General features: G+C 44.9%; 1 protein-coding gene across 7 annotated transcripts in view; it reads right to left on the reverse strand.

Moving 5' to 3' along the window:
• Positions 1 to 18,528, reverse strand: part of zeb2a (zinc finger E-box binding homeobox 2a) — a 36,639-nt gene that overhangs the window by 8,821 nt on the left and 9,290 nt on the right. For 5 of the 7 annotated variants that reach the window (XM_019279317.2, XM_019279318.2, XM_019279322.2 and 2 more), the window contains one exon: positions 447 to 704. In XM_019279317.2, coding sequence (XP_019134862.1) covers positions 447 to 704 — 258 coding nt within the window. Of the gene's footprint in view, positions 1 to 446; positions 705 to 14,573; positions 14,659 to 15,095; positions 15,536 to 18,528 lie in introns of those variants that run through there. The other 2 variants (XM_019279321.2, XM_019279323.2) reach the window with 2 other exon arrangements.

Consider the following 18,528-nt stretch of genomic DNA (forward strand, 5'->3'; position numbering starts at 1 on the left):
TTCTGGACTTTGTAGTTTTACCACAGATCACGTCAACAACATTCACCGTCGCTTCATGACGTAGTCTAGAGTGAGAGCAGTCGGATTCTCTGAACACCGCAGTCGTCGTCTCCTAACTAATTATGAATTCTTGACATCGTGACGTTTTCTATCAAGGTCAAGGAAAAGTGTTAGGAAAGGACTTAGGAGCTAATTTTTTTGACTATTCAACCATCCCCTCTTTCTGTTGTAAAAAAAATGGCGGCTTTCTGTTTTATTCCTCAAAATGGAGGAAAACATTGAGTTTCACTTCAATTTTTGAAAAACTGAAACTCAAAGGTTCACTTCCTGTTTTCAGTCTTTATCCGTCCTCCTTATATGTACAACACTTCCTGTCATGTGGCTAAAGCTCCACCCACCGGTCGCCTGACAACATGGACCACCTGGATCTGCTCATGTGGACTTACCGCCTCCATTCAGGTGTCCGTTGGTGTCGTCTCCGAGTCTCCAGTGGTGGTTCTGGTCCTGGAGATCGTCCTCTGAGGACAGCAGAGCGTGGGTGACCCGGGGCGATGCCTCGAGAACTGGCATGCCGGCTGGGCTGCCTGGATCTTCATCGTCTGGTACTCCTTCTCCGTTAGCAAGACCCGACTCCTCAGAGACCCGATTCCTGTCGTCCTCGTCGGTCTCTGAACCCGTCTCCACCACGTCCTCATAGTTCAACACTGAAAGAGAAGAGACCACGTGAGAACAGGACCAGAACCAGGACCAGGACGAAACCAAGAACAGGACCCATTCAGCTGGTTAGCTTAGTTTAGCACAAAGACTGTAAACACGTGGAAACGGTTAGTGTAGCAGCTCAGCAACCAATCAGGACACACTCACACACAGTCGACCAATCAGCTGTGAGATCAGTAACCATGTGACAGACCAGCAGAGAGAATAATTGCACCGACACTGAGCCCAGAACTGACCTGAGGCCAGTCAGTAAACAGGATGTGATGTCATTAAGGATGCTGCTACAGACCAGGGGACTTCCCATGATGCACTGAGGAGGGTGAGGAGGGGCTGAAGCAGCATGACATCACAGGTCGGTGTGGCGTGGTGCATTGATTCACGTTAAACTGAGCGCTATGCCCCCTTCAGGGACACGTTAAACTGAGCGCTGTGCCCCCTTCAGGGACACGTTAAACTGAGCGCTGTGCCCCCTTCAGGGACACGTTAAACTGAGCACTGTGTCTGACAGCTGGGCGACAGGTGCAGATTACAGAGGAATGGCAGGTCGGGCCAGAATCTGCTGACCAGCGCTGAATACCAAAGTGCGGGGGGGGGGGGCAAACTGGGCTTTAATGTGTAGCGTGACCACGAGTATTATGGGTAGTCCAGAAGAAAAGCAGCTGAAAGTGAGCGCTGCATGTGTGGTCGATGAACCGACCCCTCCCCCCCACTCTGTGCTCAAACCGATGAATCAGAAACATGAAACCAAAACACTAATGTAACGTTCATGTAACGTTAATGTAAAGTGAATGTAACGTTAAAAAAACACTGATGTAATGTTAATCTAACATTACACGTGTGCGTGTGTGTGTGTGTGTGTGTGTGTGTGTGACACAGTGACCCCACAAACAAAAGCCTTTCACGCTGCTCTATTTGTCTGTCAGGTCACATGACCGACAGAGTGGCAGATGTCACCGGGGGCAACGGAGCCCCATCATCACAAAACACTGACCGCCATTTTGTTTCTACACACACACACACACACACACACACACACACACACACACACCTTCCAGTCTGACTATGTTTCTTAAAATAAACTTTTTTTGAAAGTCTGTTTCTTGATGTTAATAAACTTTTATTTTGAAAGTCTTTTCTGCCGTCCCATAGTGGTTTGCTATTCTCACAGTACTCTGTTTTGTCTTTGTGTCCAGTCAGAGTGTCCTCTCCTCTCCTTTCCTTCCCTCTCTTCTCTCTTTCTGAAGGGTGAGTCTGAGTTTCAGGTGGTCATGGGAAAGTAACATGTAATGTGGATTAGAATGAACAGAGGTCATGTGATCAGAGAGAAAGAACGAAAAGATCACGTGACCGTCAGAGAGGCAGCATGAACATGACTAAAAACTACAAATGTAGAAACAGCAGCACCAACGGGACAACCAAAAACTACAAATATACGAATGACAGCACCAACGTGACAACCGAAAACTACAAATATACGAATGACAGCACCAACGGACAACTAAAAACTACAAATATACGAATGGCAGCATCAACGGACAACCAAAAACTACAAATATACGAATGGCAGCACCAACGTGACTAAAAACTACAAATATACGAATGACAGCACCAACGTGACTAAAAACTACAAATATACGAACGGCAGCACCAACGTGACTAAAAACTACAAATATACGAACAGCAGCACCAACGTGACAACCAAAAATTACAAATATACGAACAGCAGCACCAACGTGACAACCAAAAACTACAAATATACGAATGACAGCACCAACGTGACAACCAAAAACTACAAATATACGAACAGCAGCACCAACGTGACTAAAAACTACAAATATACGAACGACAGCACCAACATGAAGGAACAGAGGAAGAGGCTGATCGTGGTTTGCCATCTGAACGAACAAATGAGTCAAATGAATCAACTAAAAACTGTTGATTAATTTCCTGGTTAATCTGTTAATCATCCAATCAGTGTCAAACCTTAATGTGACAGCAGTCAATCACAGCTCTCGGGCATTGAACCTTTAAATCATGTTATTCCTGTGACAGTGTCCATGATTCCTCCGTGATGTGAAATATTCCCACACTCTGTCACGTCCTTGCTCAGGTGTGTCCTCATCTCACCGCTCGCTACAAGCTAATGAAACAGCTCGCTCGCCCGTCCTCCCTCTCTCCCTCTCTCTCTCTGTTCTCGCCTGACAGCACATCACCTGGAGGGGGAGGGGAGATTAGGCTGTGCAGGATGAGTTCGCTGCCTAGTGGCTACGAGGTGGTAGTGACTCATCACAGACAGGTAACACAAACAGCAGAGCACTGACAGAGCTGAAACACCCCCTCGCCCCTCCACCACCTTCATCACCCCTCTACAACCTCCACCCACAAACCCTGACAGCCTCCTTGATGCAGCGCACACTGACTGAAGAGTAACATGAATCATTATTGTCACAGTTTACAGGACACAGACATATTTAAACAACATTTAACAAACACACATCAACACATTCAAACATATTACAACATATTAACACAAACAAGCTATAATGCATTATATAACATATAAATAAGATATCATGACATAATTCATTTTATGATATTTACATAACATATATATATATCATATTATAACATATAATGCATTATATGACATACTGACAATATATGACAAAACATATTATAATATATAATAACATATAATGCCACATTATGATGCATTACAACACATAACACAATAACACATTATGAAGAATCATAACACACTGTAACATATTTTAACACAATATAACACATAATGCATCATAACACATCAGGCAGACAAGTGTCTCACTCTTACTAAGCAGCCTGCTGTACAGTGACCTGAGGTCCAATGATGTCCCATTAGAAAGACAAAGTTCTGTTTAAAGACAGAAGAACCACCAGAACTGGATGAGATAACATCAAGTTTTTATTTTTTTATTTTTTTATCAAAGCTGCGGAGAGATCAAACATTAATTATTAATTATTCATAATTAATGTTTGATCTCTTTCTGAGTGAGAGTTTCCATGTTGGCAGTCTGACATGTCGTTACAGCGACCACATCCAGACATCATACATCTGGCGGAGGGAGGATGCATGAAAAAAGCAGCATTCAACTCTGTGAGACATTACTGAACCAGAACCAGGACCAGAACCAGGACCAAGACCAGAACCAGAACCAGAACCAGGACCAGAACCAGGCCACCCTCTCCACATTTGAGAGCAGTGGTGGTTCATGCTGGACTTTTGAGGCTGAACTTTTGAGTCTGATTGGCTGATGGAAACACAAGGGAAGGAAAGAAAGAGGTAAAATATAACACTAGGCGATGAGGAGACAAGGACATGAGGAGACGAGAAGACAAAGAGACATAATCAGAATGAAAAAGAGGAACTCTGTCAGAGTGAAACTGTGCGTGTTAACGTGTGTGTGTGTTATCAGTGTTGAAGGTGTGTGTGTTGTAACGATCATCAGTTCCTCTTTGAACGTCTCTGACTTTAATCAGGTTTTAACACCTTCAAGTTACAACACCTCCACCCTCGACACCGCCCACCTTCAGCACAGCTCCATGAGGACATGAACTTATTTTTTAAAGGTGTCTGAAGGTGCCTGAAGGTGTTTGAAGGTGTAGAAAGGTACCTGAAGGTGTATGAAGGTGCCTGAAGGTGTTTGAAGGTGTAGAAAAGTGCCTGAAGGTGTCTGAAGGTGTAGAAAGGTGTCTGAAGGTGTAGAAAGGTGTCTGGAGGTGCCTGAAGGTGTCTGAAGGGGTCTGAAGGTGTCTGAAGGGGTTTGAAGGTGTAGAAAGGTGGGTGGAGGCGTTTAAAGGTGTCTGAAGGTGTCTGAAGGTGTAGAAAGGTGTCTGAAGGTGCCTGAAGGTGTCTGAAGGGGTCTGAAGGTATAGAAAGGTGTCTGGAGGTGCCTGAAGGTGTCTGAAGGGGTCTGAAGGTGTAGAAAGGTGTCTGAAGGTGCCTGAAGGTGTCTGGAGGTGTTTGAAGGTGTAGAAAGGAGTCTGGAGGTGCCTGAAGGTGTCTGAAGGTGTCTGAAGGGGTCTGAAGGTGTAGAAAGGTGTCTGGAGGTGCCTGAAGGTGTCTGAAGGGGTCTGAAGGGGTCTGAAGGTGTAGAAAGGTGGGTGGAGGCGTTTAAAGGTGCCTGAAGGTGTTCGAAGGTGTCTGAAGGTGTAAAAAGGTGTCTGAAGGTGTCTGAAGGTGTAGAAAGGTGCCTGAAGGGGTCTGAAGGTGTCTGGAGGTGCCTGAAGGGGTCTGAAGGGGACTGAAGGTGTCTGAAGGTGTCTGAAGGTGTCTGGAGGTGTCTGAAGGGGTCTGAAGGTGTCTGAAGGTGTCTGAAGGGGTCTGAAGGGGTCTGAAGGTGCCTGAAGGTGTCTGAAGGTGTCTGGAGGTGTCTGAAGGTGTCTGAAGGTGTCTGATGGTGTCTGAAGGGGTCTGAAGGTGTCTGGAGGCGTCTGAAGGTGTCTGATGGTGTCTGAAGGGGTCTGAAGGTGTCTGAAGGGGTCTGAAGGGGTCTGAAGGTGTCTGATGGTGTCTGAAGGGGTCTGAAGGTGTCTGAAGGGGTCTGAAGGTGTCTGAAGGGGTCTGAAGGTGTATGAAGGCGTTTGAAGGGGTCTGGATTAGATCTGCAGACCTGAGCGTTGGACGTTAACCCTATCAGTAGCAGTGTGTCCCGCCCTTCTCACCTCGGCCGAGGTGTGTCGTCTGATTACAGAAACTTCATGAAACAAACACTGCTGCTGAGGACTGATAAGACCGACACACACACACACACACACACACACACACACACACACACACTCATCTTTGTGTTACACATTCAGTCGACTGTGAAGCTGCACAGTGCTGAAATCAAAAATAACAGTAGAGTCTAAATACATTTAAACACAGCTGTGCTAATGTTACATTAACGTTTCATTAACGTTATGTATGTTAGATTGTGTAAAACAAGCATATTTCTACAAGTAGTTTAAAAACCATTTACTGCTGATAATAAACCTGATCAGTAATCAATACACAACATTAATCAACAAATAACTAACATTCAGACAACGTTCAGACAACCATAGCATACTGAACAGTTAGCTAGTGTTTCTGTAGCGTTGTCAGAACGTTCCAAAACAAACATATCATCAGTTTGAAGTAAACTAAAGCTCCCTGCACCGTCCCTTTAAGAAATATGACACCTCTAATGACAAGTCATTACGTGTCCGTAACAACAGGAGATAAGGACGTCACATGATCACAGACTGACCGTCATCAATATAATCTATAAAGATGTGATTCAATAAAATATCACATTTGAACTGACACCATCATATCTAAAAGAGCTCATAGTACCTTACTATCCTCTAGAACAGTGGTTCTTAACCTTGTTGGAGGTACCGAACCCCACCAGTTTCATATGCTCATTCACCGAACCCTTCTTTAGTAAAAAATAAAATATGATTTTTTTACTGGTGCACAAAATGAACCGTGCATTAACATCACCTTGTTCAAATAACAAAACCAACACAGTGCATGAACTCACAACAACTTACCTCAGTGTGACTTCTGCTGTTGCCTTTGAGAGACCAGTTCAGATATGCGTGGCTTCACCTTGGCAAGTGCCAGTCTCATGTCATTTTCACAGCAAAGTCTGTTCCTTTTCTTAGTTTTTATGTCCAGCATCCTCGAAAACGATTGCTTACAAAGATATGTTGTAACAAATGGTATAAAAAATTGCAGGGCGGAGGCTCCACCGAACCCCTGAGACCGACTCACCAAACCCCTAGGGTTCGATCGAACCCAGGTTAAGAACCACTGCTCTAGAACACTACGCTCTCAGAATGCTGGGTTCCTCATGGTTCTTCAGGGTTCCTCATGGTTCTTCAGGGTTCCTCATGGTTCCTCATGGTTCTTCAGGGTTCCTCATGGTTCTTCAAGGTTCCTCATGGTTCCTCATGGTTCTTCAGGGTTTCTCAGGGGTCCTTGTGGTTCTTTAGGGTTCCTCATGATTTCTTCAAGGTTCCTTGTGGTTCCTATAGTCTCCAAAAGTAGATTGGGAGCCGGAGCTTTCAGCTATCAGGCTCCTCTTCTGTGGCACATTTTTATGTTATTATTATTACTGCCGCCATATTGCCATCACAGTTTATATTTAGTTAATGATTTACTGCTGCTGTGTCTCCATCTATCTAACCTCTCTGTCTTTAACTCAACTGGTCTCGGTTGATGGCAGTCCACCAGTGAGCTCGGTTCTGCTCGAGGTTTCCGGGCTTGGTTCTACTTGAAAAAGAAGTTAAAAGAAGTTTTTCTTCTCGTGGAGTTCTTGATAATATTCTAAAGAGTCAGTCTGAGCTGCTCTGTGTCAGGAGACAACTGAAGATGTATAAATAAAACTGAACTGAATATACGTGTGTGTGTGTGTGTGTGTGTGTGTGTGTGTGTGTGTGTGATCATGTAGTGTGTATGTGTGTGTGTGTCTTTAGTGTATGAATTAAAAATGGTCTCTTGGTCTTTGAAGGTTGGACTCAGACTTCGTGTTTGAACTCTGGATCTTGTTCTTCATTAATGTTGAAGCTTGTCAAACTTTCAGACTGTTTAATGAATCATGTGACCAACGAGGAGGGGGGGGGGTCATCAGACAGTCTGATTATTCATGTTCCCGGGCAGAGACAGAACCATCAGATCCAAACTGAAAGTGCTCTAGCAGCCACATCTGGACCAGAACCAGCAGAACCGGCTCATTGGGTCGAACCAGAACACAGACGACGGTGATGGCAACAAGCTGCAATTTGGCGAGCAAGTGGACTGTTTGTTATCATGACGAATAAAAAACTATTTACTGCAACAGATCAGCCTATCAGGCTGTGATCATGTGACCTGGCCCAGCCTATCGGGCTCCGGCTGACCCGCAGTCTGTCAGGTGTTGCCTCATGGTGTTTGAGGTGTGGTGGTTCTGTTCCTGGAACAGTTTGAGGAAGTGAAACTGCTGACAGCGTCTGTTTAACGCTGAGTCGACGACCTGCAGACGGCGCCCGGTACACAGGAGAACAAACCACCGAGTCATCACTTCCTGACAGACGACTGTCCACCAAACTGTGAAAAACATTTTTACAACCTCATTACAATGCTTCTCTTAGGCGTCCACACGAAGAGGAAGACCGTGAGACACGAGCGAAAGCTCCGGAACAAACTCAAACATTTCACCTTAATCACCAACAGTGACTTTGTTCAGACACAAAATGCCCGGCAATAGCATAGCAACACCGCCGCCTTAGTAACCACCACAACACCATAGCAGCAACTGTAACCATGCAGAAACCGCCAGGAAACACCAGAACAACACAACAGCCTTAGCAACCAGATGTAAGACCATAGACCACCACAACACCATAGCAACGAACTGCATGACCATAGCAACCACCACAACGCCCTAGCAACCATCACAACACCATAGCAACCAACTGTAACCATGCAGAAACCATCAGGAAACACCAAAACAACACAACAACCACTGAGCCAATAGCAGAGCAGTATTTCATGAATGGCAGTGGCCCATTGGGGTGAAGGACACACAGTGAGGTTTCGGCTCAGTCACACATTTGGACCAACAACCCAGGTTACCAGAACAATGGGTCCATTGTTACCATGATGTGGTCTCACTGGTGTCACTACTTCCTATCAAGGACTCATCAGGCACAGACAAAGACGGACCAGGACGGACCAGGATAGACCAGGACCAGGACTGACAAGGACGGACCAGGACGGACAAGGACCAGGATGGACCTCTCATTTTGACATCATTAGTCATGTGACTCAGTGAGGAACAAACAAACTGATCTCAGAACATCTTCATGTTTTCATCTTCATCATTAATGTATAAATATACATGTATACATATAAATGTATAAATATACATGTATACATATTGTGACGGTTCCCTGGGTAATTTGAGTGTGTGCTCCCATACCCAGCTGATTGGTGGAAACCCCTGGGCTCCGGTTAGGGAGAGTATAAAGCTCCACCCATTAACTCTCTGTCTCTCTCTCTGGCAGGCTCCACCCACCTCTCCAAGCTGCCTTATGGTCTTTTGGTTTCTTTCTTTTCATGGCACACAACACCTCATCTACACATTTTCACTCATGCATACATGCACCTTCACCACTGATTGACTGATTAACACACCCCATTGTTTCTTTGGTTTGTTTTTGGTAAAAAACAATAAATTACTTTAATCTTGGCCTTCAACCCACATTTCCCTTTGTGTTTGTCATGGCTCTAGAGCCGGGTCATGACAATATAAAGGTATAAATATACCTATATACATATAAATGTATGTATATACATGTATACATATAAGTATACGTATAAAGATATAAATATATAAATATACATGTATACATATGAAGGTATAAATATATATGTATACATATAAATGTATAAATAGGGGGTGGGGGGTGGTGCACATGATGCGTTTAAAGTCTCTGTAAAGCTCTGTAAAAAGCACGCTCTAAATAAACTCATTTCTGCTGACGAGGATGTTTTATTTTGGTAAGTGAAAAAGTTCTGCTGGGACAGGAAGTCATTTATATCATTAAACTGTCACAGCGGACTGACTCACTGTGCGGCTCAGAAACATCAACAGAACCACCAACAGAAAGATCAACAGAACCACCAACGGCAGCGCCGGTCCTGGCCACATTTGCGCCCTGGGCGAACACCCCCCCTCTGCCTTGTCAACACCCCGCTCCCGGGGCGCCCGCTCCGCTAACTTTATGAGCGGTATCGAAAATTTGCGAGTTTTTTTTCGTTTTCGGGCGCTTGTGCGCCCCCCACGGAGAATGCGCCCTGGGCGGCCGCCCACATTGCCCATAGCTAAGACTGGCCCTGACCAACAGAATCACCAACAGAAACATCAACAGAACCATTAACAGCAACATCAACAAAACCACCAACAGAACCCTCAACAAAACTACCAACAGAACCATCAACAAAACGACCAACAGAACCATCAACAAAACGACCAACAAAAACATCAACAGAACCATCACCAAAACCACCAACAGAACCATCAACAAAACCATCAACAAAACCACCAACAAAACCATCAACAAAACCACCAACAGAACCATCAACAAAACCACCAACAGAAACATCAAAACCACCAACAGAACCACCAACAGAACCACCAACAGAACCATCAACAAAACCACCAACAGAAACATCAAAACCACCAACAGAAACATCAAAACCACCAACAGAACCATTAACAAAACTACCAACAGAAACATCAAAAACCACCAACAGAAACATCAACAGAACCATCATCAAAACCACCAACAGAACCATCAACAAAACCACCAACAGAACCACCAACAGAACCATCAAGAAAACGACCAACAAAAACATCAACAGAACCATCACCAAAACCACCAACAGAACCATCAACAAAACCACCAACAGAACTATCAACAAAACGACCAACAGAAACATCAACAGAACCATCACCAAAACCACCAACAGAACCACCAACAGAACCACCAACAAAACATCAACAAAACCACCAACAGAACCATCAACAAAACCACCAACAGAACTATCAACAAAACGACCAACAGAACCACCAACAGAACCATCAACAAAACCACCAACAGAAACATCAAAACCACCAACAGAAACATCAACAGAACCATCAACAGAACCATCAACAGAACCACCAACAAAACCACCAACAGAAAATAACAGTGCAGTCAGGACAAGGTTTTAGTGATGGGGGGTGACTGGAACTGTACTTTGGAAAGGACAGGAGCCCCACCTACAGTATGCTGCAGCCTTGGCACAGCTGGGAGTGGAGGTGGGGGTGGTGGACGTATGGAGGCTCAAACATCCTAACGATGGACAGTACACATGGGTGAAGGTGGTGGATGGGGGGGGTGAGTGCAGCCAGACTAGACAGGATTTACATGTCACATTCATACAGCAACAGATTATTGAACAGTCCCATTTCTCCAGTAGGGTTTACCGATCACTGTTTAGTCACTTTAGATTTTCACATCACACAAACATCCAAATGCAGCTCGCACTGGCACTTCAAGCTGCTGCAGGACACGGGTTTTTGTAAGACATTTGAGGCATTCTGGGATATTTGGAGGGGGAGGAAGGGTGAGTATGAGTTTTTGAGTCAGTGGTGGGAGGTCCGTAAGGCACACATTAGGGTTTTCTGTCAGCAGTACACTAGTCACTCAACAACACGGATCAGAAGAACCATGCAACACTTAGAGCAGGACATCAGGGACATGGAGGACAGGCTTCACACACACCACAGCACAGACACACACACACTGCACCAAAAGAAACAGGACCTGAGCACGTTTTTACAGGAGAGGGTTAAAGGGGTTTTAGTTAGAGCACGTTTCACCACCGTCCGGGAGATGGACGCTCCCACCTGCTTCTTTTTTTAATTTAGAAAAATCAGTATCAAGGAAAAAACAGATGGTCTGTCTCCGCCTTCCTGATGGGTCAATAACTACTGACCAGGGTGAGATAGGAGGCATGCGGTGGATTTTTACAGCACCCTCTTTAGAGTGGAGGACGTTCACAGAGAGTGCCAGGACAAGCTGCTGCAGGGACTTCCTCAGCTCAGCCACGAGGACAGTCTCCCTGGATGCCCACATTTCACTGGAGGAGCTGCTGCAGTGGGACAGATGGCCTCTGGTCTGGAGGGTTTTGGGTGCTGACCTGTGGGGGTGTGCTGCAGGACTATGAACTTTTATCAAAGGTGCTCACCAACAGGCTCAAACAAGTACTGAACCAGTCTTACTGTGTCCCAGACAGGTCCATTATGGACAACCTGTTTTTAATGAGAGACTTGTTTGATTTATGTAAATTGTACAGTTTTGACATGGGGGTGTTCTCGCTGGAGCAGGAAAAAGCTTTTGACATGGTGGATCATGGTTTTCTTTTTGGTACTTTAAGGGCTTTTGGTTTTGGTGGTGGTTTTTGTCACTGCAGGGTTGAGCTGTCCAGTGAAAGTTAGGAGGGGTATCAGGCAGGGCTGTCCCATTTCTGGACAGCTCTACAGTCTAGCCATCGAACCTCTATTTTGTAGACTTAGGTCTAAGCTGACAGGGCTGCGTTTACCTGGTCTGCCGACCGTTAGTGTTATCAGCTGATGACATCAGTTTGTTGATCAGAGACCAGGGGGATGTAGATAACCTGACAGAAAGCCTTACACTGTACCAGAAAGCTTCCTCTGCCAAAGTAAACTGGGACAAGAGCGAAGCTTTACTAATCGGGCAGTGGACAGACAGACAGACACCTAAGCTAACAGGGGACCTGAGCTGGGGTAGACAGGGACTCAGGGTACTAGTGTCTTTCTAGGGACTGAGGAGTATGAGTGGAAGAACTGGGAGGGTGTTCTGGAGAAGGTGCGTGCCAGACTGCTGCTCCCTCAGCTCTCCTACAGGGGCCGGGTCCTCATTGCCAATAACTTGGTCGCCTCGGCCCTTTGGCACAGACCGGCAGTCTTAACACACCAAGAGGCCTGATAACAACTTCCAGAAGGAGATTGTGGACTTCTTCTGGTCTGGGCAGCACTGGACACGGGCTCCTGTCCTGTATCTGCCGGTGCAGGAGGGTGGACAGGGACTGGTGGATATAGACTCTCGGATCACGGCACTCAGACTGCAGACCGCCCAGAGGCTGCTGTACAGCCTGGACTGCCATGGACAGACACAGCCTGTCTCCTGCTCAGGAAGGCTGGACGACTCGGCGACGACAAGCAGCTGTTCCTGGTCCAGCCTCAGTCTGTGGATACAACAGGACTAACATCGTTCTACCGGCCGGTGCTACAGGCCTGGCAGACTCGAACATCCAAACGGAAGACTGGGATCACACCAGGGATGTGGGTCTTTGAAGAGCCGCTCTTTGGGAGCAGCATCATCACCATCTGTGGTGGAGGAGGTCTGTGCTGTACCAGCAGGCCTCAGAGTGTTTATCTGACCAATGGGATGATGATTGTGAGGACGTCCTTCCCTCCCTGTTTGTGTCTCCAGCTGTGGGACAATGGCAGCCAGAGGTGGACGACCTGCTGAGTCTGAAGACCCCAGGGTTCACAGACTTTGAGACTCTGGGGAAGAAAGACCTCTACTTCCTCAGCGTCAAGGTCTTAAACTTACGCTCCCTGGCAGGGGTGAAGGTGTCCAGGTGAACTGAGGTCTTTGCCGTGGATCCTTCCCGAAGGGCTGTTGGCGGTCCCTGTACAAACCTCCTGTCAGCAAGCGGACCGGAGACCTCCAGTGGAGGGTTGTACACAGGGCCATAGCTACAAACAGGTATCTGGTATACCTTGATCCAAACACAGGGGACGGCTGTCTTCTGCTCCCAGCCAGAGACAGTCTTCCATCTCTTTGTCCAGGCACCTACAGAGGTGGTTTCAGGCTTAGGTGAGGTGTTTTCTTTTCGTCTTTGTATTTTTGTGCCACATTATTGCCATAGAAAGAAGTCTGTCCACCAGCTAATAAACTTTGTGTTTATTTATTTATTTATTATTATGATCTGAGTGTCTGATTGGCTTGTGGAGCATGACGTGGATCCGGTTTCTTGCAGCAACCCCGGTGTTGCCGGCGCGGAAACACATGACCCTCCACTGAAAGAAAGAAAGACCTCCGTTTTGCTGCGTCTTATATTCTGACCACTCAAAGCACACACACACACACACACTGATGGTTCAGGAGCAGTTTGGGGTTCAGTGTTTTGCCTGTGTGTGTGTGTGTGTGTGTGTGTGTGTGTGTGTGTGTTTTAATGTCACATAGACATCTTGTCGTCATGGTGATTTTTGTTCTGATAATTGATTAATCAGTAGTTGGCCTTGCCCGCATGGTCAGTAACATTCAGGTGATGAGAGGTGGGGGGTACTCCACCTGCACTTCAAAATAAAAGCATTTTCTTCTCCTGCATTTCAAAATAAAAGCATTTTTCTTATTATTATTAATTATTGTCTGATTATCTATCACATGGTTTCCACAGAACCAATCACAACGCTTAAGAAACGTTCAAAAAACACAAACTCTGACCATCGTCATGGTGACAAACATCCTTGTTAATGACTCGTTGAGCTCAGATTATCACGATAAGTTCAACATGTTTCTGTTTGTCAGCTGATGTCTGATCACACTCAAACAGGGCGTCGTGTTTGTGTCCATAATTTGATGGAAGATGTCGTCGTGTCCAAACAGGAAACGAGCAAACACAAACTCTATTGTCTGGACCGGACGGACCAAGCCGAGCCTGAACCTCATCATGAACAACCTGAACTAAAGACAGCAACCATCAATGAAGACCGTCGTGACCAACCAATCACATTCAACTACGTTAAACTGACCAATCAGCTTGTCTGTCATAGGTTAAATTCAGACAAACTGAAGTTCTTGTAATTAGACCCAAACACCTCAGAAACTCTCTTTCTAGAGACTTAGTTACTTTAGATTGGATCACCCTGGCCTCCAGCTCCACTGTAAAGAATCTTGGAGTTGTCTTTGATCAGGATTTGTCCTTTAACGTCACATAAAACAAATTTCGAGGACTGCATTCTTCCACTTACGTAACATCGCTAAAATCAGACGCATCGTGTCTCAGGCGGATGCAGAAAAACTAGTCCACGCATTTGTTACTTCTAGGCTGGACTATTGTAACTCTTTGTTATCAGGCTGCTCCAATAAGTCTCTGAGGACTTTGCAGTTAATTCAGAATGCTGCTGCACGTGTTCTGACAGGAACCAAGCTCAGATATCACATCTCTTCCATTCTGGCTTCTTTCCTGTAGATTACATGTCTCATTAATGCATGTTACTACTTACTATGCATGACTGTCTACCAATGAGCTTGGGTCTGTTGGAGGTTTCTGCCAGAAGTTTTTCTTGCTCATGGTGGAACTGTTGGTCTCTGTAAATAATATTATAAAGAGTATGGTATAGACCTGCTCTGTAAAAGAAATAAAATAAAATTGAATATAATTTAATTAAACTGACCGATCAGTTCATCTGTCACAGGTTAAACTTGGTAAACTTGTCTGAAGCAGACTCAGAGTGAAGGAGGGGAAAAGGAGGTGACTTTAGAGAAGTGGGAAGTGTGAAAGAAGAAAAGGAAATAAACGAGTGTGAGGGCAGAACGGGAAGGTGTTTTCAACGTGTGTTCTCAGAAACACCAAAGAAGAAGAAGAAGAAGAAAAAGAAGAAGAAGCAGCAGTGCGGTGACAAGCTCGACTAAACCCAGAGAAACGACATGTCAGCAGATTACAGCAAAGGGAAGTCAGACGGACACTTCAGTGTCGACACAGAAAAGAGGAAACTTCATGTGTGACTGTTTTTATATTTCCTTACCTGATTTCACACCACGGGTTTGTTTCAGGTCAAGGAGGGCGGCGGGAACACACCGGGAAAAAAACAAGAAGAAGAAGAGTCAATGCAAAGAAATAACATGACACAAATATCAATAATCGATTAATCGATTGGAAACAGCTCTGATCAGTGATTGCAAGTTTAAGTCGTCACATTTAATGATTGAAATGCTTTCACATTTCTCTGAGATTATCAACCAATCATTCAATAATCAAACAATTAATCAGTGATAATAACAGTAACTGTGAGTTGCTCAAGTTTGAAGACGATCAAAGAAAAATTTATTTTCAACAGACAATCTGTGATCAATAATCCGCCTTGTTTCCTGTGACGAGCACTGCCATGATTATTAATTAATAATAATTAACAATATAATTAACATCTAAGATAACATCTGTTTGGTTAAAGGTCATCCAACACTTCACAGATTCACAGATCATTCCAAGGCTAATGTTAGCACATATATTTATTTATTCTTAGACTTTTATTATTGAAATACACAGTACACTGGAGTTTTATATGATTACTTTATATGTTTGTATTGGTACTTTATTTATTTTTATATTGATGCTTTATATTTTTATGTTGGTTCTTTATTTATATCTACACAGTTCAAGTCTTGCCAGCACGTCCTGTTGGTGAAAGGGGGGCACAGTGCAGACACAGGTCTGATTAAATTCTCTTCTGGTCTGCTGCACGTATACAGAAGTCAGTAATTATTGTCTGGTATCGCTTGGATCGATTTGCATTTAACCCAGATTTCAGGACCAAAGAGGATTGTGTGACGCCAACAGAAAACCAGGACCGGAAGTCTTATCGTGGTCTTATCGTCATCTGATGAAATAAATATTCTATTTATTCTTTCTTTCAGTTCAGCTCTATTCAGCATTAAATCATGTTTATGGACAAAGGAGGCTCCTGAGATCACGTTAAGACGCCCCCACCCCTCCACCACCACCGCCCCAGGGCAGGCTGCTGGGTCACCTAGCAGGGGGTGCTTTCTTTCCCCTCTGACGTCCTGTAATCAACACTGCATGACTGTTAGCATGGAGCCAGCTATCACTGCATGGTAAACCTTTATTAAAAGTCTTACATGCTTTAAGCATGCAGCCTATGACTTGACATGACTCAACCTAATGTAAAGCGTTAGCATGAATCCTGTTAGCTTAGCACCACTGGCCTACAGCGATGGCACATGTTGACATGCTAGCTGTTCATGCTAGCTGGAACATGTTTGACGTTGACACATGTGCCGGAGAACACGTGAACGTGTCCTGATGATGTTTCACCTCCATGTTTGACCCCGACTGACCGATTTGGGCTTTTTTCTGAGCGAGTTATCGACTGACCCGCTTACGCCTGTTTTCCCGTCACATCATCATCCGTGTGTGAACTGATCCAGACGTTAACATGCTTCATCCGTGTCACATCGATTGGACTAATAACTGATCCCATCACAACATGGCTGCCACAAACACTGATGCAGACGCTGATGAAGTTCAGTCTGAACACGACGAGCGGCGAGAAGGGCTGAAGAGGAAAAGCACACACATCAATGACCTCCATTGAATGTGGTCCCTTTGAGCGAGCCACAAACAGCCAATGAGTGCGCACAAAGCCGGCCTTTCAAGTTCATCTGGACTGATGTAATAAAATTGACACATGGAGTCGGCTGAATTCTGGGGCGCCTGTTACCTAAACTCTCATTTCCAAAGCACTGTCACCTCCCCTCACTGCAAATGAATCAATTACAGAGCAGTATAATCCTGTTAGGGGGCACATGAATGCATACCTCCCCGTTGGCAGGTGCTGGCAGGCTGAGGGGGCTTATTGGAGCAGGCGATATCAAAGCCGGGGTTTTATCTGCCACATTAGAACCACCGCAAACCGCCGAGTACGAGCCGGCGAGGCTGCACTTCTGTCTTAACCGACACGAAGAGAAGAAGTGTTCGAACAAACAAACAAACAGGAAGCACAGATTCTTCTTCTGCTGCTGCTTCACACGTCTGCATTTAATCAAACTTTATATATTTATATAAATACACTGTAAATCTGACATTTATGGTAAATAACTTAACAGTCGTTTCCTGTTTTTTGTAAGCAAACTGCTAATTTACAGACATTATCTGTAAACTCTAAACTGATTCAACTTCAAATAATTTATTACAGTCTTTTTCTGTTTTTTATCACTTGTAAATTAGTATGATCACTTCATTGAAGGTGTTTGATTGTAACAATATGTTAAAAAGCAGTGTTTCTCAGTAGAACTGTTGGTGTTTGTTTACAGTGATATTCTGTATTTTTAATGTTGAAAGTTCAATAACAAGTTGAAATGTTTCTTTGTGGATGCATCATTTTTCAGACAGATCTGTGGAAATATTTTCCACATTTGTCTGCTCAACTTCAAGAAATATAATTTAAATTTAATCAACGTTCTGTCTGCATCCACATTAAATATAAATACATAAATATATATATAAATACAATCTCACTCAGAAAATATCTGATTTAAGCGGACGTGTGAACTCAATCACCCAGAGTTCTCAGCGTGCCCTTTTCTTTTTAAGGTTGTTGTTCTGTCAGCTGTCAGTTCTGAATGATTGATCCATCATCACGATCAGAACCAGAACCAGAACCAAGTGTTAGATGGACTCAGCCGCTTGTAAACATGGAGATTTGTTTGTCAGGTACAACTGTTACTGTTGGAGGCAGCAGAGGGGTGAGGAGGGTGATGGTGGGAACCAACAATCCACCTCATTGTTTCCGTGGCGGCGCTCCTGGGTGTGCTCAGCTCCGACACATTCACAAGGTCCAATCTGTCTGGCAGCGGCGGCCGACATTCTGAAGCACCTTGTCAGATAACGCCTGAACCAGAGCGAGGAGTGGCCCGGGGGCAAATAATAAAACCCAACAATGACAGAGGGGCAAGAGGGGGGGGGGGGGGTAGGGGGGGGTCAGAGACAACACGATGGAGGGAGAGGAAGAGAGTGGGAGAAAGAGAGAAAGAGAGGAGGTGGGGGGAACAACTAAAGCTTCACCCGCCGTCGGCCCCGGCTCACCCCGACCATTGTGCTCTCGGGGGGGGCTCAGGAGATAAATGGCTGCATGTTAACCACGTTTGACAGGCTGCACAAAGGGGGACACCTCGGGTCCCATGACGCAACCTGTACACCCCCACAGAGGTACACCGCCCCCACAACAACACCATCAACACCACCACCCAAACACAGACTGCAGGACAGGAAGTGGGCTTTAATGCTTCACATCTATCTGTCTCTTTCACAATAAGAGTTTTGGTAAAAACATGTTAGAGTGGATATAACTGACGATTACTCTTAAAAAACTGAGTTTAAGTCTTTACAAGCAATGACAGAGCATATTTCAATCTTTATAAAAGATGACAGAGTATATTTCA

Source organism: Larimichthys crocea, unplaced genomic scaffold (genome assembly GCF_000972845.2).
Source record: "Larimichthys crocea isolate SSNF unplaced genomic scaffold, L_crocea_2.0 scaffold196, whole genome shotgun sequence".
NCBI lineage: Eukaryota > Metazoa > Chordata > Actinopteri > Sciaenidae > Larimichthys > Larimichthys crocea.